Source organism: Oxyura jamaicensis, chromosome 24, assembly GCF_011077185.1.
Source record: "Oxyura jamaicensis isolate SHBP4307 breed ruddy duck chromosome 24, BPBGC_Ojam_1.0, whole genome shotgun sequence".
In the NCBI taxonomy this organism is placed as follows: domain Eukaryota; kingdom Metazoa; phylum Chordata; class Aves; order Anseriformes; family Anatidae; genus Oxyura; species Oxyura jamaicensis.
In genome coordinates, this window is record NC_048916.1 from 366,859 (window position 1) to 391,047 (window position 24,189).

At 45.8% G+C, this 24,189-nt stretch overlaps 1 protein-coding gene across 5 annotated transcripts in view; it reads right to left on the bottom strand.

Moving 5' to 3' along the window:
- Positions 1–24,189, bottom strand: part of CDON (cell adhesion associated, oncogene regulated) — a 61,178-nt gene that overhangs the window by 35,696 nt on the left and 1,293 nt on the right. For 2 of the 5 annotated variants that reach the window (XM_035346331.1, XM_035346327.1), the window contains exons 2-5: positions 6,017–6,153; positions 3,428–3,700; positions 1,379–1,525; positions 951–1,094 (exon numbers count right to left, since the gene is read on the bottom strand). In XM_035346331.1, coding sequence (XP_035202222.1) covers positions 951–1,094; positions 1,379–1,525; positions 3,428–3,700; positions 6,017–6,092 — 640 coding nt within the window. In that variant the 5' untranslated portion in view covers positions 6,093–6,153. Of the gene's footprint in view, positions 1–950; positions 1,095–1,378; positions 1,526–3,427; positions 3,701–6,016; positions 6,154–8,675; positions 10,218–22,356; positions 22,380–24,189 lie in introns of those variants that run through there. The other 3 variants (XM_035346329.1, XM_035346328.1, XM_035346330.1) reach the window with 3 other exon arrangements.

Genomic DNA, 24,189 nt, shown 5'->3' on the forward strand with positions numbered 1-24,189 from the left:
TTAACATCTTCATCGATGATCTGGACGAGGGCATTGAGTGCACCCTCAGTAAGTTTGCAGATGACACCAAGTTAGGTGCGTGTGTCGATCTGCTCGAGGGTAGGAAGGCTCTGCAGGAGGATCTGGAGAGGCTGGACCGATGGGCCGAGGTCAACTGCATGAAGTTTAACAAGGCCAAGTGCCGGGTCCTGCACCTGGGGCGCAATAACCCCAAGCAGAGCTACAGGCTGGAAGATGAGTGGTTGGAGAGCTGCCAGGCAGAGAAGGACCTGGGAGTGATGGTTGACAGCCGGCTGAATATGAGCCAGCAGTGTGCTCAGGTGGCCAAGAAGGCCAACAGCATCCTGGCCTGTATAAGAAACAGTGTGGCCAGCAGGGCCAGGGAGGTGATTGTCCCCCTGTACTCGGCTCTGGTGAGGCCGCACCTCGAGTACTGTGTTCAGTTTTGGGCCCCTCGCTACAAGAAGGACATGGAGGTGCTCGAGCGAGTCCAGAGAAGGGCTACGAAGCTGGTGAAGGGCCTGGAGAACAAGTCTTACGAGGAGCGGCTGAGGGAGCTGGGCTTGTCCAGCCTGGAGAAAAGGAAGCTCAGGGGTGACCTTATCACACTCCACAGGTACCTCAAGGGAGGCTGTAGCGAGGTGGGGGTTGGTCTGTTCTCCCACGTGCCTGGTGACAGGACGAGGGGGAATGGGCTTAAGTTGCGCCAGGGGAGTTTTAGGTTGGATGTTAGGAAGAACTTCTTTACTGAAAGGGTTGTTAGACACTGGAACGGGCTGCCCAGGGAAGTGGTGGAGTCACCATCCCTGGAGGTCTTTAAAAGACGTTTAGATGTAGAGCTTAGGGATATGGTTTAGTGGGGACTGTTAGTGTTAGGTCAGAGGTTGGACTTGATGATCTTGAGGTCTCTTCCAACCTAGAAAATTCTGTGATTCTGTGAAAATACTTACGTGTGACTATAAGCTTATGTCCAGCAGGTTCTACTTTGAGATCATGAGTGACTGGGTTGTACGCAGCACATTTGTAGGATCCCTTGTCTTCTAAAGATACATTCAAAATCTGCAGGTTTCCAGATGGAAGAATTAGGTAGTTATCTAAACAAGTAGGGAAGGAAAAATGATTATATTTAACTTAGTTTCAAATAGAGTTGCTTCTTTTAAATAACCTGTCATAAAAATCAATCTGTTCTAAATTTAGGATCACAAAGAGATCATGCTGCTATAAGAAGGGTATTAATTTACAAAGCTAGATTTAGATGAAGTGATTTGTGCATAAAGTTATGCAAGTTACTGGAAGGTTTTAAGTTACTTCAGATAAAATTCCAAGAAAGAGTTTGCTGGATATTTATATTGCTAGTTAATGGCATAAAACTTCTCACCTGCTGATTGTTCCAGCCATTTTCCCCGTACTCGAAAGCGAACTTGTGCTTTAGGGTTACTTTCTGGCACCTTGCAGCCAATGAAAGCTGTGCCGCCTTCCTCTGCTACAATAACAGGTTTCACTGAAGTATCAAAATTGGCTAGACCTAGATGGGAATTGGTAAAAGGTTAAGAGCAGCAAAGGCTTGGGAAAGGTGAAGGGAAGTAATGACGTTATTTACATTTTAAAAACATAGCTGGTATCAAGCTGATTCTCTTAACTGGCCCAGCATTTAGATGTTCATATCAACAGGCATGGTCCTTTCTGTAGCCTGTAAATACCACAAGCCTTCTGGTGTAGACACGCTTTCTTACCCCAGGAAGGACTAGCATTTAACCAGGAATAGTGAAGAGAAAAAATAGTTCCTATGTTCCCTCAACTCCTCCAGGAAAAGAAAGCAGAAAAATCAGTAAGAGAAGACTGTGGTGTTAATCTTGGACTCTGAAGGCAATACAGAAGACAATTTGAACTAACACAAGGAAGTCTTCTCATAAGAAACATTAAATTGTAGTTCTGTTTCTCTTAACACAACGCTGAGTACAATAGCATCTTCCACTCACTGCCATGAGCAATGAGGCAAGCAGAAAGCCTCAACAATCAACAGCACCTTCAAATTTGCTACTAAAATCTCAAAAGGGGGATAAAAGTATGAAGGCTGCTCTTCTACTCCCTTCATGTTCAAAGCATCTTCTAAGTTGAGAAGTTTTTCTATGCTAGCTACCCTTATAGCTCTCTTGAGAGGGTCTTACTATGGGTCAGTACTCTACCAAAACACTTACAAGAAATTTTCCTCCCAGTGGTATTTTGGACATGCTCCATAGATGAGGTACCCTTACAGAAAAATCACTCAAATCCTGCTTGACAAAGGGCCAATTCAGGCAGCACTGCAATCTTAAGCAGACAAATCATCCTCATGGAGGAATACTGCATTCCCATTCTCAGCACTACATCGTCCTTTCCACCTGGAAAACATTGCACTTCCTCTAAACTCTTTTAAATCAAGTAATTTACAGATCAAGCACCAAAGACTGATTAGAAGAATCAGTGCTACAGAGATGGGAAATTCCACCTAGAATGGCAGAAGACAGTCCCCCGAAGAACATCTAGATGGTTTTCACCAAGGAAATGCTGTAGGTGGAAGGTGCACAAATTCATTTCATTTCCCAGGCAACAATTCTGACTCATTTCTCCTCTCCTTTCTTACTGACCCTCAAGCATGCTTCTGCAATGGCATGGCAGCTCACTTGCTGCTTTTTGATCCTTTTTGAAGATCCTTTCTGAAGAAAAGTTTTCAGGATCCTTGCATCTTAGGTCGTTCGTTGAATTGTATGTTATTTCACTGAATAATATGTGTATTTGCTGGAAAGCTCTCTTAAGGTCTCTAGCCCAGAGTTCAGCTAAAAAGGGGCTACTGCCAATGCTCAATCAGCCAGTTGTGGCTTTTCCAGTGGAGTCTTTAAAAGCCTCCAAGGATGAACATCCACAAGCTCTCCAGGGCAGCTGTTCCACATGTGCACCACCTGACAAAGGGTGAGTGTCAGGAGGATGGAGCCAGGCTCTTCTCAATGACACCTAACGATACGACAAAGGGCAATGGATGTGTGCAGGAACATAGGAGGTTCCCCTTAAGTATGAGAAGAAACTTTTTCACAGTGAGGGTGACAGAGCACTGGAACAGGCTGCCCAGGGGGGTTGTGTAGTCTTCTCTGGAGACTTTCAAAACCCGCCTGGACGTGCTCCTGTGTGACGATTTAGGTGTTCCTGCTCCGGCAGGGGGACTGGACTAGATGATCTTTCAAGGTCCCTTCCAATCCCTAACATTCTGTGATCCTGTGTGACAGGTCTCATGTGACGCAGAAGACAGAATATTGGTGAAAAACATAACTGGTCACATACTAAGTGCTGGCAGGGCGGGGGGGGATTTGAAACTAGTTTTTTTCTACAAGTCAACTGGATGAGATCTACGCAACTTGCACGGAGTGAGGAACACAAACAAAAATTAACTTACTGCCTATTGATATCGCTGCAGCCCTACTCACAACAGCGCCCACGCTGCTGTTGGCAATGCACTGATAGTGACCAGACGTTGACAGGCTTAGAGAGACGATTGTCAAAGATCCCGACTGGATTTCCACTTCTCCCACCCTGCTGTCCAAAGGCTCTCCATTAAACAGCCAAGAAATGCGAGCTGTGGAGGGCTCAGCAGAGCAGTGTAGTTGTATGGGCGCACCAGACTTCTGGACAGTAGACAGGGGCTCAGAAGTAAAATGGGGAATTAAACCTAAAATGAAAAAAAAAAAAACACAACAGTATTAAGTTAGTGAACAGCATTTATTAATGCATTTTGCATGAGTACATGCAATGAGATTAAGGATATATTGATTCATATTGAAGACTGACCACAGCCTGTATTATAGCTATCCTATTTTGTAAGGTTTGTGCCACTGTTCACAAACCAGACTTCTTTCATCAGTGCTGGAAGGGACTGGTTGCTTCAGAAAAAGTTTCTCAGGAGGCATAAATATTCCTAAAAAGACTACTCATATCACACACTGACAAATGCAGTCTCTAAACACCAAGTTGTTAGTGATACTCAAATAGGTATCACCTTTTCTTTTGCAAGAGGAACTCATTACAAATTCCCACTCTCAAATGCCAGGGAAAACTTCTGGACAAGATTAAAACCCCATAAAGACAGTAACAACAATTAAACAAAATTAGGTTCTGCTTAAAGGAAGGGCAAGATACATCCCCAACTATAGACAATGTGAGCACGTACAAAAAGTAAATTTAACCCTTGCATCCAGATATGACCGATATCACTTGATAAAAGCATGATGAGACCATGTTTGCGAGAGCCAGAAAAAAGGGGAAAGCAGTAACTGCAATCACACTGGTTTTACTCAGAGTGAAACAGCACCCGTCACCTGAGCAGAGTCTAGTAACACACAGCTGTAGCTGATCTGTCCCATATGAAGCGGGCCCGGACGTGACTTGTAAAATTTTAGAAATGGTAGCAGCCTGCCAGGTATTTATGCAGAACTGCCTCTGAGTCTGCAGAACTAATTAAAAATAGCAGGATAAAAAAGCTGGATGAACAGCAAAGGCTCTTGATAATTCCAAATACATGGATTTCATCAGGATGAGAATGATGAATTGGGAGCCCATTATCTTTACTGAGTCAAGACGAACAGAAACAGGAAAAGCTGCTAATAAATAAAAGGTTCAGTTCTACAAAACTTGGTTACGAGAATCCATTTATTTGCCAGAAGAAAATTCCTGCTTGTTGGAGGAAATTTTTTCCAATCCTGGCCAATGAAACATTGGGAATTATTTCCATTTGTTTTCTATGGAATTTTCTGCTAAAGATTTTGTACAAACAGATCAAGAGAAAGGCAATTAACACCAATAACTCCTATTTGGTTAGAAACTTGAGAGAAAAAGTGTTTGCAAGGAGACAGAACAGCAAGGAAAAACAGTTTTAGGTTATGACTAAGCTAAAAAAGTCCTGATAGTACAGGTCAAGACAAGATTAAATGACATCCAAATAAGAGACAGTTTTCTTGTAGGTGGGGCTCTCAGTTCATGCTTTTCTTCCAAGGTCAGTCTGTCCAAGCTCTGTCTATATAGATGAATTTCAGATGAGAAACAGTGCATTTTTAACAGAACCATAAACTAAACTATCTGCATAAACAAAATAAAACTGGAAATTAAAGTGTGGCTTCACTTAAAAAAATATGAAATCCATAAAAATGGTATCCAAGCATTTCACAGCACTCCAGATGTACATTTTTAGCTTTTAATTAGAAAACTGTTTTTCCTATTAGTTCAGTTTGAATTTACAGGGATAAGAGAAAAGCATTGGCCTTTTTAGTTCACGAGCTACCAATAGCTCTGAAATTGCACTGTTACTTTCATCTTCCCTCATCTTTGTCCCTGCCCTTGCTTGTAACACCAATACTTTACATTCAATGTAAAAGTCAAAATTGGTAGCAGTGACCCTGCAGCTGGAATTTATCTCCTATGACTGCTTGAAAAATAAAATTTATCCCATTTGCTTATAACGATTGGCTATGAAGTGCTAAAAGTAGTAAAAGCTTCTTTTTTGTGTGGTTACATTAAGACAAGCTGACTACGCAGAGCAGATGTGTCAATTAAAACCATCCCTCTTCTTTTTTTAACGCAAGAGCTGTTCCAACTACAGCCACGCATCAATGTTCGTGTTTCAAAGATCTCATTCCCCCTTTCCCTTGCAAATTTCAATCCCCTCCCAATCCCATGGGAACACGAGATGCACGGTACGCAGCAAAATCAGAATCCAGCTAGTCCATGGAGATCCCAAAGAACAAACCTACATAACTGAGAGCCTTCTAAATTCCAGCATTTGTTTTGAGCCAAGTTTTCAAAAACAAGTCATATATCCAGCATAAGACATTTGAGCTTCAGAGTGTAAGCTCTCCGTGCATCCTCAAAATTAGGCTATCATTAACATGCATTAAAATTGGCATTAAAGTTGAAATGCACTCTAAATCACTGCTCATTCAGAAGTACATGCTCAGCCTGCAAACACATTTTGTTTAGGGCAAGAAGGCCTTACCTGAACTCGTGGCAGAGATGAGAACCGTGACGGCGACAAAAAGTGGTGCCTGTAAATTTCTGGGATCTGGATGCATAGCGCCTGGTTGCAGAAGTTGAAAGCGCAAAGCTCCAGATTAAGATGAGGCACTGAAACAGCTACAAAACAAACAAACAGATGTCTACTGTAAATTTCAGGAGTTATTCTTTTAACTCTCTTACAACAAAGTGTTTGGGGTTTAAAAAAAAGCACGACCAGGAAACAGCCAATATTCTTCACAATATAGAAACCATCTGTAAAAATGAGCTAGAAGTTAAACTTAACTATGTTTCCAAGTACTATTCTTAATATAAGATTTTTCCACAGCTGGGATGTGAGGCATACGCGCTGAACCGTACAGCCTTGATAAATTAGACTACTTTCCATCCAGAGGAACTGAAGTCCAAAGTAAACAGCTTATCTATTTGAGATAATATTGTTTGCAAACAATAATCATTAGGTCATCTATCACCAGGCTACACTTGTTTTACAAGTTTTTGTGAATCTATATTCTGCAATGCGGCTACTGCTTGTGGTTGTGCTAAACCTGCTTAGTGAGATATGTCATCTGCTTTCCTCGTCATGTCAGTCAAGAACCATGCTGCTTACGTGCACTGTCCCTCAGCTGATTTACAGGCAAACCCTACTGAAAAAAACATTACCGATGTCCATCTTGTTCTCATTTCTATTCCAGAACTGAAACTGCTTTCTCACAAATACTGCTGGGGGGCTCATTATGCACGCTTTATCTACACAGCTGCTCCTACAAGAGGACAGTCCTTTCTCCAGCTGTATCACGTCTGTCAGTTGCACTGCAGAAGACCTCCCTTCCACCACCTAAACATAGGGACCAAGTCATGAAACCAGCAGCCCCCCTTACATGAGGTAAGTCTCAGGCATTGTGTTTCAGACACTCAGAGTCCCCATCTCTTCTCAAAAAAAAAAAAAAAAAAAAAAAAGATAAACAAAACAAAACCCTGCAGGCGTCACTCACTGAAGTTTTTTATTTGCCTTTTGTATTATAATGATTAATAAGATGTTAGTTCATTTAGCATAGTTACTTCATTTATCAGTCTGCCCGAAACAGATCATACACTTTTGCTGTTGATAACATTCAACATATATTTTAAACATCTCATATATCAGATATGTATATAAACACATATCTAACAAATACAATAACCATGAGTTCTACTGGCAGTGCAGAGAAACAAGTGCAGCAATGCATATGTTTGATAGGAATAAGTCCTAAGCAGCACTCTCAGCCTGAGTGCTTGTGGAGCCATTTGGTTGCAAGAAGCTAGATCCAGATATCAACAGCAAAATTATTCCCACAGTTTATTTAAAATTACAGTATTTTATCATCAGAATGTCATTGTAAAAAGTATGCAAAATAAGCATCAGGAAAAGACTCCAATAACAATAAAAGTATCACTTCAGATTTTATAGAACTATTTGCTTACAACTACTTCTCCCTGCAAATTGCACTTCAAGTTTATAATGACAGTTTTAGAAGGCTGAGAGAAAATCTGACAAGTTCTGCTCCTGTTTCTGGGCAGTTTTATCTGATCCAGCAAATTTATTTCAGCTGTTCAGACGATCCAGTAATCCTGCAGACCACGCTGCAACAGTTTGCTGGTTCCTGTAGGAGTCGGGACTGTTTTGGTAAGACGCAGATGGCAAGGAAGACTGGCTGTGCAGAAAGCATTTTGGTTTATTTGAGTTCTCACTCGGTTCAAGGGCAGCAGAGCCGCTCCACCAGCGAGCACAGAGGACAAAGTAAACATGCAGAGAACTTGTTAACATCAAACACTTTTCTGAAGAGGGTGGGGGGCAATGTTGCTTTTTGCCAAATCTTCCCTTGACTATTTATTTATGAAAAGCAATGAAACGTATATTCTAGGTCAACTTTAACCCCAGCACATGGAGCTACTGGGTTATTTTGCAGCTGTCTTTTTAAACAAGGCCAGCTCATTATCTTTAACTAAACTTTATCTTTGGAGATCTACTTTATCCAGGCTCTGATTTCCCTTTGTTTATCTTTCTCTTTACATGTTCCTAGCTGCCAGTATCAACAGCTACTCCTCTTTTGACCTACCAGTTTGGCTTTCATAGGCTTGTGGAGTGGTAAGACCAACTGTAAAACAGTGAGTATGCAAAGAAAGCCACAAATACCAATGCTCTTTGACTGGAGAAAAAAATAAAAATGTTAACTTTAACTGGTGCAGCATTATTGTTCAGCGACAATGCCCAGGCATCAGAATAAAGTTTTTCTGTCATCCACTTTTGAGAGGACTGCAGAGATCTCCTATCCACTGGTAAATACGCAAACACCAAGAGAAGGTGGGATCCCACAAAACAAACTATTTTATTTTTTTTTCCTGCAGGTGCTTTACCTCATGTCACTATAGAAGGCTCTCACTATGTAGAAAAGAGGAAAGACAACAGCTCATAGTTTTGGGGGTCTTTAGGCAATCAGTGAAGAAGACGTACTATAGACGTTCTGTAACACGTATCCAAGTTTTAAAAGGCCTACGTGATGGAAGAACAGGACTCTTCCTCTTTGCCATTATTTCAATAATCCTGAACTTTCATTTTGCCTACGACATTTGACAGCAAGTATGGGTCATTGGGGATCTACCTGGAACAGAAAAAGGAGCAGTTTGGCTGGATGTGACTCCACTTTAGTATCTCAGTATCCAGGTTGAGTTCACCCAGGAACATCGGTGTGATCCTCCATTTGCTGTTCCTCACTTGAGATAATTAGTTTCCATCACTGGTAAATCAAATAGTTATTTTGAAGGAAGAGGTGTCACTGAGAAGATAGGGCTATTTAAGGCCCTTGTAAAATAAATAGTACTAACAGGAATTATTCATAAAAGTAACAAAACTGAATTGAGGTGGCCACAATTTTCATGGATCAAAAAAAGCCCTTTCCACTTCCAATGGCAATTCCTCTAGACAGGCACCATCAGGGACATGCACCAGAAAGCCACAGCATGGCAAAAGCACATACTTTTTCTACCTCCACTCAGACATCTCCATCTAAAGTTATTTTCCAATTATTTTCCTCCAGTACTTGACCTCCTTATCAACTATGATGTAACTGCTGCTCTTGCATATCTCAGGTCAAGGGAAACAAGGAAGACAAAGGGCTCGTGTCACGAGATGGAGGAGTCCCAACCACTCTGATGGATATTTATCTCTGGAGCACACAGCATGCACAAGGTTGTAAATGTGCACCCAATACCTTCTGGGACTTAAATCATTACAATGGAGTACTTCTGAGGACAAGATAATTCTAGTTGTGTGCCTCATTTGTCACAGACACTTCATAAAAGGGACTCCTCATCCAACAGTCCTGGGGACAGGAATGTGCCTATCCATCAGCTGGCAGTTTCATGCCCAAGACCTTCGGGATGCCACCTACTGGCAAGCAAAGAAGTCATCAGAGCTAATGAGAAACAGCACAACAGCCAGGAAGGTGACATTTTAGTCAGCTGGTTCAGGGTCCCCACAAGGTCCCCACTGCTGGGCTGGCAGACGGGCCTCAGCACAAGCCTCCTCGCAGCTCCACAGCTGCCGCTATTGGGCAGCTTGCAGGCAATCACCAGGATTTCAAGGCCTGAAGAGATAACTAGGAAGGACAGGAGCAACCCTGGGCCAAGATGAGGAGATCCAGGCCTCAGAGCAGCCAGGCAGGCTCCTCGCTGTTGCCTCACACACACGTGGCAGGACAGCACATCCCTGGCAGCAGCCCTCTCCCTCTCTTCGTGCTTCTCAACATCCCTCCAGACAGGTCTTTGATGTAAAGTTGATGTCTTCAGTGCAGCTGTCTTAACCTACCACCTTCCAAACTAACTCATTCCTCCCTGTGTTTGCCCCAAAAGCAAGTCTGACACTCCAAAAAATGACAAGTGCTGCTGTTTACCACACATTCGTGTGGCACCTGGGCTGAAAGGATCCTGTATCCTTCAGGACACAGTGAAGAACCTGTCCTCCTGCTCCTTTCCTATAAACTCACCTCCACCCTTTCAGCCAAGGGCAGAGACACTACTAAAATGAACATTATTCCATACCCATTTTTACAGCTCCCTGAATCACCTTGCTGCTGTGCCCAAGAGCAAGCAGCCGCCAGTGCCATTTAGCTGCAGCCCCCTGTCAGCCCCCAGCCGCTGCCGTATTCCCACCCCAGTACTCCCCCCAGCCTCCTCTGACCTTCAGCCATGTTCCAGCATGCCAGGCCAAACTAAAGCTAAAAGTGGAAAGGGTGTTTGTTTGTTTTTTTGGCCAGCCAAATGCACCCTACACATTTGGTGCAGGGCCCTGGGAACACCAGAGCCAGCACAAAGCAAGAGAGGAGGAGGAAGGAAACTGCACGCTCAGGAACAGAGGGAATGATTCAGGTTACCCACTCCACCTCCAGAAGCTGACAGCCTTCTCCAAGAAGACCTAGGAAAAAAGTGATGTTTGCTTGACAGAGCGGCTGCTTCAGGGGCAGCACTGCCTGCGAGCTGCCGGCATGACAACAGCCTTACTTGCAGCAAAACAGCTTTAGATTCCAAAGACTGCATATTTCTGTTAAGCTGCAACACAAAATCAGTTAATCCAACCTCACTTGATAGGACTGTATGCAATCTAAACAAATAGCAAGTGCTGAGAATACTTTTATTTTTTCCTGATTTATTCTATTAAATTGCAGAATTACCAAGAAAAGAGTAATTTTAACTCCCTTTCCCAGATTCCTGCTGTACTGACAAAACAATTGCAGGTTTTCAAAGAATCTAAATTTGGGGCAAATAAAACCCTCAGAATTAACTAAAATACTATGCCTTTAGTACAAGCAAGCTGAGTTAGATCATTAAATCTCACACCAAGACACCTTAAAAAAAATGGTATTGAAGCCTGTGGCATTCCAAGAGAAAGCAATCAGACATTCCTGCAGCTCGGGCTCCTCAGTGATCTCTAAAGCCTTTGATCACTGACTGTCTTCATGCTGTCCTCCTGGGGTCTGGCAAAATGAGTGTAACAGCTGGCATATATACTTCATTAGCTTTTTGTGCTGGGAGGAATGGTTGGGAGCCCAGTAGCAACTGACAATCCGCCCATCGGCTTTGCAGACTAACCTCTGAGGTTTATTCCTGGGTCTTTTGGTGGCTGGGAAATCCTTGAAGCAGCCACGAGCAAGCGACGCCAAGGCGCCCGCAGTTATTTCGCACGTTTGTGGCCTGCACCTCTCCTGGAGCCGCTGCGCACCGAGGATGTGGCAGATGGATTTTTATGCCGGCATGCTCGGGTCTGAGGTCGCTCGAAGGCAACCCAGGCCACTGCTGAAGCACCATTTTTATGAATGCTTAATGATCACTCCATCATTAGCATCAGCCTTTAAAAAGCAAATGCAGCACCTACAGTGTTCATTACCCTCCCCCTCCCCCCTTTTCAGGGTCTCAATCGAGTCAGTCAAGCATGCAAACTGATCCTGTCGCCAGCAAAAGCATTTCCTTTCACTGTGGTCAGCCAAAAGCAGGGGAAGAAAATGGAAGTGACTTGGAGTTATGGCACCAAAAAGGCCAGACAAGCAAGGAAATAATCAACTCCACATGAGCCACTTCTAGCCCATCACAATGCAAAGGGCCCACGACTAACCCCAGGAAAGGTCACCGGGACTATGGGGGTCAGAAGCTGAAAAAGGCAATAGTGAGCAGCTGCCAGCTGCAATAAGAATCAATGTGTTCCTAATTACACTCAGAAGAGAGGACCCGAGCACCGAGAAAAGTTGTGCTGTAGTCACAGCTTGTGAAAAAAAAAATAATAAAAAAAAAATCAAGTGCTCCTGTTTTACACTCTCCACCTCAAGCACTGAAACTGCAGTTTCTGTGTTACTAAATTACAGGAAGCCGAGTAATGTAGATAAGGAATCAGGCATTTACATAAGTGTTGGGGTCTATTTTTCTTCCTTTTTTAAAATACCATAACTAGGCATTTGTATTAGAATTATGGCATCATGAAAGACAGCATTTCAAGAGTGTAAGTAATGAAATTACATACTTCAAAGGGATTTTTGGGTGCTTTTATAAAACTTTATAAAACAAACTGAAGTCTGTCCAGCAGTCCTGAAAGCCCAATATTTTCTCTATCCTAAAACACACTTGAAAATCTGAAAAGGAAAACCCCACAAAAGCAGTTTGCTGACAGTGACCCTATAAAGCAAGTGTGAAAGATACAGAGATCAGAGAACACAATGAAACATACTCAAAGGCATCTACAGAAACAAACCAAATGGAAATGTATTTAAAATTACAAGAACCAGCATCCTTTGATGTTGCGTTCATATTTATTTATTATGTTTTAAACTGGTAGTAAATTTTCTAGACTGTTATTGTAACAACTTAAAGAAGCTGCAGAACAAAATTGCACAACCTTTTCAATCCTTACCTTGAATTCCATTAACATCTCCAAATTTCCATCCATCCCCATGCTTAGTGTCCAAATGAATCAGTGCTAAGCCCATGCTCAAATGTTTTCTATAAGCATTCATGCTTAATGAGTCAATTAGTATTTTCACTCTTGATAAGTAACATGCATTTTTATAATTAGTTTTGCACGAGTGTGCACAAAAGCTCTCTAGCTTGCAAGTGATGGCAGCTCCATATTTGCTCCACTATTCAACCCGCGCTGTGAGTTAGTGGCCTGCAGCTAGTGACAAAACCTGACAGCATTTTTAAGGGCTAAAGTGTATTATCAGCTGTGCAACAATGTCAAATGGCACATTATTTTTGTCCCAATTAAGACTGAATGTTTTGCTCAGGATAACGGGCAGCAAATGGCAGGAGGAACTTGACTGGCACTGAGCAAAGGAAATGAATTCTGAACATGCAGAATGTGAATTTACTCAAACTCTTCTAAAGGTAAGGTTTGGTGTCATGGGACAAAGGAGACACATGAAGACATTAAGTAACTGAGAAAAACAAGAAATATCAGTCTAAAAACATGACCAAAAAGTTGGACTGCCTCAAAGACAGAGAAGCAGATCTTTTGCCGAGTTGTTCACTGGATTTTTCTATTTTGCTTTCAGGCCTGGAAAGTCTCATGGTTGGTATCAGCTGTTGGACTCTGATCAAAGTTTAGCTTTCCATTAATCCTTTGAGTTATATGTGAGGCTGATAGCGAACTTTTTTGAGAAGACAGTTAAGATTACTCAAATACTTAATTTGCACTCCAATATTTCAAAAACACCTTGACTTTAAAACCTCAGTCTTGGCATACATATGGTCTTGATAGAAGAACGCATGCTTTGGCGTTGACTGAAGAAATGGATTTGTGAGCAGAGTGAAGAAAATTTAACAGTTTGTGTACTGTGCTTCTGCAGCAAGCAGCTCTCTTCCCTGTAAGAGAACACAGCTACAAACACTCCCGACTCCGTATCCGCCACAGGCGCATCCTGATCACAGACACTCGGAATTTGCATCCAGTGATAGCAGCACTGGTCACAGCAAGAGAGGCATCAGGAAAATGCACCCAAGTCACACTTCCTTGCCCACAAACTGGCATAACAGTTAGGTTAATTTTATTATTAAACTTCAAAAAAAGCTGACAGTCCCCCTGCTGCCACACTAATGAAGTGGGTATGGTTTCTGACTCTTCTAGCCTCCGGGGAAGAAAAAGAACAGAGCATTAGCCTAATATACAGTTCTGCTGTGCTGCAATTATGTTTAAATGCCTAAATAAGGGCTTTTAGACCCCAAGGGATCGAAAGGTATCATTAGCCTAACAGTTCTATCAGAGTAACCGTAGACCAAATAAATACAAAATTCTTGCCCTTTGCTCCTTAAGACCCCTGAGATCTCACCCTATTCTCATTTTTCTTCTTCCCCGTATCTTCAGCTCAACACCTGTACTGGTTCTCCCGCAGCACCTTATGACTTCCAAGGACAATTCTGCTCACCTCCAGTCATGTACAAGGTATTTCTGAATGCTCCCCTCATCAGTCCTTTCCACTCTTCTTCCTGCAGGGCTGACCTGATCCTTGGAGCACAGCGTTGTTTTTTACATTATTCAGCCAAATAATTTTACCAAGAACAAGATTTCACAACCAGTTTAAGCCAATCTGAATTCAGGCTACTGCTGAGGAGGGCAGCAACACCTTCCTTCAGGACCTGGCTTGCATCCTCCTATCTGCACCCATGACTGCGTGGCCAGTGAGTCAGACCTGCTGGCAGATCCAGCTGAAACCTCAGCCAAAGAAAAATGAGGTTTAGTTTTCACCTGGATAAGGGAACAGTTTCAGCTCACCACACAGTCTCAGAGCACAAGCACAAAGGAAGGGGTAGGAACCAACGTCCACGAAAGGGAACTTCGCACCCAAACAGCAAAGAGATTCACGTCAGCCTACCAGGCACCTTTCCCAATATCTTTAATAGACCCTGAACTGCAAGAATGTAGACCAAAATTAAGGGAAAATATCCAAAACCCAACTCCATGTGAGACACACTCATTTTCAGCGAGCTAGGGGACTTGCAATCCTAATTATCAGAGTTACACACTCACATGAAGGACAATCACCCATGTTTGTAAACTCTGATTCCTATAATCAGCATTGAGCACAATTTCAAAAAGGACTAGACCCACAGGCTTGCTCTGCTCATCAACAAAAACCTCTCAGATTCACAGACAAAGAAGTTTGTGTCCACGCATGCTGCCTGAAGGTCCAGCTCCTGCAGCGCACTGATGCCTGCTCAGTTTTGAGATGAGAGAAGGTTCCCTGAAAAGAAGAGCAGCCATGGCTGAGCTGTGCTATAGGACAGCAAGCTCACTGCTGAGGTGACTCTGGATGAACACAGGTACCTCAACAGCTTCCAGCAAGCAGCATCTCTAAAAAAATGCAGGCAAATGGCTCTTGTAGATGCCTTGCCCCCAAGTCCAACTCCATCTGTTGTAACTTGCAGGGATCCATGCTCTCCGTGATCCCTTAAAGGGAAGCACAACTATTAAATCCACACCTGCAGCCAGAATTTATAGCAGCCCCATCTACTGCTGTCTTACATCATAGGCAATTAGGAGCCTGTGAACTCATGGCTGCAGGATATGGGAGGTGCGCTGGAAACAGAGAGCAAAGCCTGTGCATTACAGCACAGTTGTTAGTCACCCTTTAGAATTCACTGCTTGTGGAGAGCTGAAACTATACATAAAAACAGAGCAAGGTTTTGACTCTTTCCTAAAAAGAAGTGCTACACTCTGCTTGAAATGGTTGTTCTCCCTTTATACAGTAGTCCGTACTAGTCCCTAGTTACGGTAGTACACCACACCAACATGCACTGCTGCAGAACCGGGTCTCCAGGGTAGACACACAGAACAATGCTTATTAAAGAGCAAACTGGCTAACCAGTGACAGCTGAGGGGGAAAGCAGGAAAGAGTCAGTCTTTCTTCCCCTGATTAAAAAAAGCCTTCCAACAATTCATCTTTTGGCCTTACTGTAAGCTAACTGGTTGATTCGTTTTTTTTTTACTGCCGTCCTCCCCTCCCTTCCCCCACACTCACAGATCAAACCTGGTTTCAAAATTGAAGTCCAAACTCTTGGCCAAAAACTTGCTTCTGCCCTTCTTAATCCAGAGGGAAGGTACCCTGACAATGGACAAAGCAGCCCCACCAGCTTGGGGCCTGGATAGAAGCTGTCTCAATGCAATGCCTGGCAAAAAAAAAAAAAAAAAAAAAAAAAAAAAGGAAAAATCATTTTGGTCCGGTCACCTCTTTGTGGCAAAAAAAGGGAGGCTGGCACCATCCTCCAGCACTGTCCTCCATCGGTGGCTGGTGGTGAAATGCTGTGGCCTGAGGGTTCAGCTCCCATCGTCCTACTGCCCCGCATGGGGCAGCACCAGCACCAGCACCGCTGCCCGGGGCCGCATCCCCACTGCCCACCTAGAGAAACACCCGAGTGTTGCTGCAAGCCTGCCAGCAGCTGAGTCAGAGCCCCACGTCTCCTCCCGCCGCCTGTGAATCATGGCAATGGCAGCTATTACCAGCATAACCAGTTCAAACACGAGCAAGTTAACTGATAGGAAAGTAGCTGGGTTTCATCGCAGGTATCAGGGAGAACTTTCTATCGGGTTAACCTGACCGAGCCGTGTTTTCACTCGCACAGACACATCCTACGCTCTGACTTCGCTGAGCAGGATTTCACTTCAGACATTCAAGGGCAGGCCCAAGCTTCTGGAAGACGTGCCCAAAGGAAGAGGGACACAATTACCAAGACATCAAGACACAGAAAAGGGTCAAGGCTTCACAGTGCGTCAGCTTGCCCAAAAGTGTAATGCTGAGCTCAGCAACACAGGGCCCCTGTGAAGATAACTGCTGCCAGGACCTATTCCATCCCACGTTAGCATCCATCAGATAGCAAGAAAAACAAGATTAAGAAGCACCACGGCATTAGTCTTCATTTAAACTTGGCAAGGGAAGCAAATGCTCTTTTTTGTTGGCTCCTCTTTGTGTTTCTAAAGCAATCTCAGACATAGCCAGAGAAAGGTGCCTGGACTTTTTAATATTCAGGGATTAGAATGGACACCACTTGTACACTTGCCAGACCCCAGATAAGTAGTGAATGCTTAGGTTAAGCAGGCTAGCATCTGCCTCATGCAATATATACATTTCCAGAGTGAAAATAAACAGCTTCACACCTTTGGCTCAGAGAAGAACTTCAACTTTTTACATCCTCAACCTGCAACCTATCCACTCGAGGAAAAAGGGTTGAAAGGGTGAAGGTTACTCACAGTTCTCTTTTTCTAACCTACAAGATCAAAGCTGAGGAGTTTTGGTCTCCCATTGCACCGGTCAGGCTAATTAGGGTCTTTGCCACAGCACTTCATTTTGTGTTACTGTAATCAATAAGAGCTGTTCCAGGCAAACTCAAAACATACAGGTTGTCCTAGTGTAGCAGCTTCCATAAGCAATAAGCATGAGCAATGACAAGTGTACTAATTAGAAAAAATGCTAACTTAAGAATTAGACCATTTTTTCAAATGCTCAGTTCAAAAGTACATAATCCAGGAAACTACACTTCATTTTATTGCTACCACCAAATTTGAGATATGTTTCTGTGATGACTTCCAGTGCTGCAGAGACTCAAGCGACACAACTGCAAATCCACCTACTTCAGTACCTGCCACCTATTACCTGGTTCTAGACTCTTCTCCGGTTGATCCTGACTTGCACAGCGATCTGAAAGTGCAGTCTGCACCCAAAAAAATGCCTCAGTCTGAATATCTGAATTTAAAATTACATCATTAGGCCTGAAATTTCAACATATTTAGAAAGTTTTGATAACATTTCTGATTACATCCATTGCCAGCTTCCTTCTACACCCTTACAAAGACTTAAAGTATACATTCCTATTTTGTTCTGCAACAAAGATTAGTGGCAAGAACAGAAAACATTTTCTGTTCCAAAAAACCCGCAGGGTTTTCCTCCTTAGCTTGCATTTTATTAGAGGAGACAAATCTCCAAGCTGCGATACACTGTCACAGCAAAGCATTTAGGCAAGGAGCATCTGAGTGCTACACCAAAACGCACATTTTGAAGAGGCTGTTGAGAAACAAAGATTTCCTGAAGCTATTGCAAACAAAACAGATCCTCAGAAGTAGCAGCCTTCAGCAAACTTTATGAAAATCTGGGCCTACACTTTAGTATATGCACATGTACCTGCAATTTGGAAGCCGTTTTTGGAGAGGGAAGTGGGGGGATAAGAAAAAAAAACACATGCTATTGTTCAGTTCAACTCTGCAATATATTTAATCTACATGGAGTTGGAACATTATGCAGCAAACTTCTTCAGCTACCAGGAATCACATACTGCCAACACAACCAGAACCCATTCCCCAGACGGGTAAATGCTGTTTTAAAGACCTTATCTTTATCCACACAGCAAATATAGCCTGGGGAAAAATTACAGCTGGAATCTGTCACTAGCACTTCCAATGCCACCACATCCCCAGCGGAGGAACACCAGCTTTCACAAAACCAAGGCAACCCAACGCTGATGGGTTTCACTGACTTGACCTTGAGAGACGAGAGCATTTGCCAGCATGCAGACTGTGGTGCTGAGCAGAGGGCACCCAGTCAACCGTGGCCATCAAACACCACAGGCCCTTTGAGTCCCATCCAAGGAGGTCCTGCAGAACAGCCCTGGAGCAGCCAAATGGTGCCCATGCCACTGGGCCCCTTAAGATCCACCACACCAAAGCGGTTCTGAAGTAGCCCTGAAAGCAGGCTGAAAGCAGGCAGTGGCTCCTCGCACTGGCTTGAGCAGTGGCAGGTCTATGGGGGAAGTATCAGAAAAGCAGGCAAACCTGGCACCTAAAACTCTTCCCTAGCACCAGCTGCCTTGCGCTGTGACCCCCCAAGTCGCTTCACAGGTGGTGAAGCACGAGCCCCAGCCCACCCACTTCCATGAGATCTGGTCATGGGCTGAGATAGCCCTTTCCCCGCGCTGCAGGGTGGCACAGAGGGACATTGCAGGCTCCTCGCACTGAAGACCACTGCCTTCAGGGCCCAACGGACTGCTCTGGCAGGCCCAGCAGCAGCACCCGCACCTCTAGTGGGGTAACATGGAGAGGCAGGAGGCAAAGTGGGCCTCGGGCACCTCCCAAAGCCGAGCACATCCCCTCCTTGCCCACCTGGAGCGGAGACACCTGACACGGTCCCATCCTCATCCCCCGCGGCAGGGGGCTGGCGTGCAGGCAGGCCGCTCTAGGATTTCAGCGGGCCTGCCGGATGAAACCGTGAAGAAAGAAGCTTTTCAGTGGGGGAGGAGAGGCACACACATATTAAACGCATCATCTGTTTGGAGCGCTGGCTCCTACTTGTTCTTGGTTATATTATTCACTCAAGAGTGGATTAATCCATCACTGCAAAAGAATCTCCTGATCTCAGAGATAAAGGCAACAAGTCATGCACTGACGGTCTGTGGATCCTCCTGAAAATCTCCAGCCTCTTCCATACCCTTATTTGGGCTGATCTATCATCTCTTCGCAAACAGGAAAGGAAAAAAGGAAACAAAACCTGAAAAAATACCACCTAATGACAGTAACTTTACTTAGGAAAACCTAGCTTGGGTCAATCTGGATGTAGCTGGGGGATCTGAGCCCAGAAAAGTCACCTTTGGTTTGCTTCAGAAGGGGTTACATTAACCGCCCTCAGCTACAGCTCCCCACACTGGACTCGTCCCCACAAGAGGAGCAGTCGCATGGGGTCACCTTCTAAACTGGTGAACTAAAAGCTTAAAAAAAAATCACTCCTCTTAAGATTCTCTAGAGCGAGGCCTTTTAGCCAAAAGGATGGTTTATTTTACTGGGTGAGAACTGTGACAGGAAAACCCCAAGTACCATCCCCTTCCAAGAACCGGAGCATCTCCAGCTACACCTCCACCAGAGCAGGTTGCCATCCAACACAGGGTGTCCACACAAGAACCGAAGACACTGCAGTAGGAATGCAATCTCCAGTACCCAGCCACCCTCCAGCGATTCAGTAGATGACACAGAACAATCGGGGGCATCCAGGAACTACCTCCATGAGGGAGGACACAGGTTGGAGAGAAGCCCCGCACCTCACTGCAGATGCCAACCCATTGGGCAGGGAACTCAACCCACAAAACACGTATTTCACCCCAACAACACAAGCCAGCAGTGCCCAGCCCCTTCCCACAGAGGGGCAGCACAGACTCCTTTTGCTTGAGCTGATGCACCAAGGCCAGACAGTTTTATTGGGTATATATTTAGCTAGTGACACACAAATTCAATGTCGCAGCCTGCTGCAGGATGGTCGTACCAGGCCAACCCAGTCAGCACGCCTGCCAGCTGAGCACACAGCAGCTCAGCCTTGCAAGCCAGAAGGCACCAAGGACACCCAGCACCACTCCTGCAGCCAGCCAAAACCCATGGTGTTTCCCCCACCGTGCTCACTACGCTGCCCTCAGCCTGGCTGAGCCCCTGGAGTGCCCCCGTCCCACACGGGAACTGGGCGGCATCTTTGTGAGCACCGCCAGGATGCCACAGCGAGCTCTAGGAGCATGCCTTACACCACCACAGAGCCCATCTTCCAGCAGCAGGCTGCTCGCGGCACAAGTCCTTCCCCACCACCACCACCACCACCCCTCTCCTTGGGCATTTTTTTGCAGGTTCAGCATAAGGAAAACCAAGGTTTGCAAGGCAGGCAGACTTCGCACAACTCCAAGGTAGGAACTATTAACTTGTCTTTGAATTAAACAAATAAGGCTCAACCACTTGGTTCATTATCAGATACAATGGTTAAAGTCTGCGGGGAAAACTAAACAGCAAAACCTAGCATATAAATCAAAGGCATGATCAGACAGACAGGTGAGGCCGGGGGTGCGGTTTCACATTACAGCTAAGCCGAACTGAAGGCCCGCCGCTGCCAGAAGGGATGGTCTCATGCCCCCGGCACGCTCTGCTCCCCCCGCCGCCAGTCCCTCGGTCCCTCCTGCTGCTTTTGGCATTGCCCCCAGCTGCCAAAGGTGGATAAGAAAAAATATTCCAATTGAGCTGGCTTATCTTGCTCTGGGTTTTGGTGGATTTTTCCCCCTCCTGCCATTTTAGTGAGCTGAACAGGTTTACATAGGGCATTTCTAGCAAGGGGCAGGAGATGGGGGAACAGCAAGCCCCCCCCCTCAGCAAGGCAACCAGCCCTTCACTTAGCTGCAGCTACAGCATCCAGCTAGGCCGTGAGAGCACGGCTTTATGAGACAGCTAAGCCAATTTAAAAACCGGCTGCTGCCAAAAGGGGCCACCCCCCCGCCCCTGCTGCCCCCCCTGAGGCCTCCCCAGCAATCAGCACGGAGGGTTTGGCAGCTCCCTAGCTGCAGGGCAGGTCCCCGAAGTGGTCGGTTGAGGGCTTGCTCTCCACAGGCAAGCTGCGGTCAGCCCCCGCAGCCAGACCCCACTGGGGCAAGCAGGCACCTGCAGCACCCCCTGTGCGAGGCTGTGCCCGAGGAGCCAGAGAGGGGGGAAAAGAGGCCTCAACCTGGCCAGAGGAGCTCAGGCAGCTCGTAGGAATGGGGATCAGAAAGCAACCCACCTTGTGTGATTGTTTTCCCCGCTGCTAAGAGACAGCAGGTATTTTTCATATAGGAAGAGCAAGCAGGGGCTTAATGGGAAAGACAGGCAGTGTAGATGCACAAGTCAGTCCCTAGGAGGGCCAAAAAAAGCTTTTCACTCTGCAGGGATAACCGACACAGGACAACCAGCACCGAAACAGAGAGGTGAGCTGGGGAAGCTGAGTGGAAAACTATGACACGCTCAGGCCTGGAAGATGCAGTAAGCCATCTAGCAAGAAAATTACTGGAAGAACACTCAAACAACAACAACAAAGTATGCACATACACAGGCAACTATCTATTCCAAAAATTCTTGAGACAGGGTAATTGGAGACTACTCTTGTTAACTCAAGGAGCCTTCATGCTGAATTTGCTGTGGAGACTGGAGGAGTAGGAGCAGGAAGATTGAAGATATCTCCCTGGAGCAAGAAGGATGAGATACAACAAGTTCAGACGGGGTTTTGAAGTCAATGGCAGAGACTCATCAGATGTTACACTACATCTTGCAGAACCATGCAGGTCACTCCACTGGGCCTGGGCAAGCACAGCGAGGGAGCGAGATGGCACTGAGAGTCCTCCGGTCCCAGCAGCAACAGACAGCAATACCCCAGAGCGAGATGTCAGCATGCCACAGCAATACGCCTCGAGAACAGACCTGGTGCCAGCAACCCATTAACAAATGTGACCAAAATAGTAAAGAAGCATATAGAGAATACAGTTCAGTCCCCATGAACCAGCTTTAAGAGCAAGTATTGCTAGGAAAGCTGGAAGTTCCATTTAAAGAGAAAATGTGATCAGCTACACTTGGTACAAGCAAAATTGATCAGTGTCAGCTGCGTGATGTGAGTGCTAGATTCCCTAACATTCAGCGGCATCTTTTCCCAAGTACTTCTACTTGTTTGGTCTTAGAAGGGCTGACACATCATCTGTATCTGAAAACTTGTGTGTAAATAAGAGCAAGCCGTCAGTTAAATCAGAGAAAGGTGAAGAGACCAAAGACTCCAAAGAAAATGTGCTACGGATGCTGGGCTTTTTTGTTAAAACCAAAATTTCCAGCAATAGGATACTTCACAACGCAGCATTAAACGCTGCAGGAGGAGGGAAATAATTCAGCCTACTTCTCTCCTGCATTTAGAAAACAGGGGTTCTACTCACGACGTAAGGTTTAAAGAGTTAACAAGATTTTAAGCAGCATAAACAATCATTTTTGATCAGCCTCACCCCAGTTACATACAGGATTCAGTTCAGAAGCCCCCTGGACCACTGGAAAACCAGACAGAGAAATACTGCAGCAAGTGAGAAAGCTGCATGACTCAGCTGAAGCAGAGCTACTCACAAGTCCATGGAGCGTAAGCAAATCAGTCAACACAAACTGCCTGTACACAGAAGGGTCAGGGCTCCGGTACCCACTCACACAAATTGCTTGTTGCCTAACAAAGGACGTTAGGCAGGTTTATAAGCTGCACGCAGCATGCCAACCGGAGTGGTTCCACATAAAATGTTATCTGAAATGCCAGATCTCCACAGGTCTGAGAGAGAAGTCTCAGTCTCAAGGCTTCCTCAGACACACTAAATTTAAGGGTTTTTAAGCCCCACTGGAACCACATTCACCAGCAGCAAAATCCACAGCTGTCACACAGACCTAACAGCAGTCACAGGACAGGGTACGAGGGACCTGAGGCAATCCAAATAAATGCGACAAAACAAAATGCATCTTAATGTAGTTTCACATATGTCTGTATGCCCGAGAAGGCACAGCACAAGTGGCACCAGCACACTGGACTGAAGTGCCAGCAGATCACAGCAAACAACCACCTCTACATGAGCTGGAACATGCAGGGACCGCTACTCAGGACCACAGCGCTGTATTTAAAAGAAAAAACAACACCCAAGATTCGCATCTTAAAGCACGGAAAAGTTAAAGATAGAAAGGCTTCCCAGCGCAGATTAAGAGACCTTGCAAGAGGAGACAAGTAAACAAACTCTTACATGAGGAGCAGGCGTGGTGCAAGACACAGGCAAGCCAGGTGAAGTCTTGTACCTGCTCACATCCAGAATGAAAAAATAGCTCGCGCCACCTCCACACATTAAACGTCTCTCATGAAGCTCACGTCACAGCAGCGGGGAGACACGCACGCCATGTACAAACCGCTGCTCAGATGCTGCTGCCTCGGCCAACAGCTTCCCACGGCACGCACCGTGCCAGCGCCACGCAGTTGGCGACGTACCCGTCAGCACCAGGTGCTGCTTTAGCAAACAGCTTCATCCTGGAAAGGGTTCGGGCACCGCATGCTTCCCAGCTAGGCTTTTTTGGGGCTGAAGCTTTGCTGTCCTTATGCCTCAGAGAGGTGCCTATAGCGGGATCTTAGCTCGAGCAGCCACCAAATTCACGCCGGAGGTCTTGGTGCAGCCCAGCACTCTGTTAGGCAGAAGGGGTCTGCTCAGCAGCACGCAGAGGAGGATTTATGAGATGACGAACGCCAGCACAGCTATGCGCTCATGCAAAGGAATCAATGGCTTTACTTCACGATTTCCACATCTGCAGAAGCGGTCTTTAAACAAGCGAGTGTATTTTTAAGCTTTGACAGTTAAAATCCTCAAGTGACATCACCTGAAGCTGCAGCACAGCTGCCTTATTCCTCTGGCACAAGACCGCGCCAAAGTAAGCACGAGCCCCGGTTTACGGGCTCACGGCACACCTTGGGATAATGAACGCGCTGCCGGGACTCGCCCCCCCGGCGGCCAGGGCTCCCCTTACTCGGTTCTCCCTCGGTCTCGGGGCCGCAAAGCACAGACTCGGCAGCACCGAGCCAGAGAGGGAGCGCACCGGAGCCCCGGTTCCCACCCCCCGCGGCTCACCGGCACCGCAAAGCGGGGTCCGCCCGCCCGCCACCTGCCGCGGCAGCGCCCCGCTCCCTGCCCTCCGCCGCCGTGGCGGAGCCGCGGGCTGCCGCCGGGGCACAGCTCGGGGACCGCCGGGGCTCGGGGACCGCCGGGGCTCGGGGACCGCCGGGGCTCGGGGACCGCCGGGGCTCGGGGACCGCCCCCCCCCCC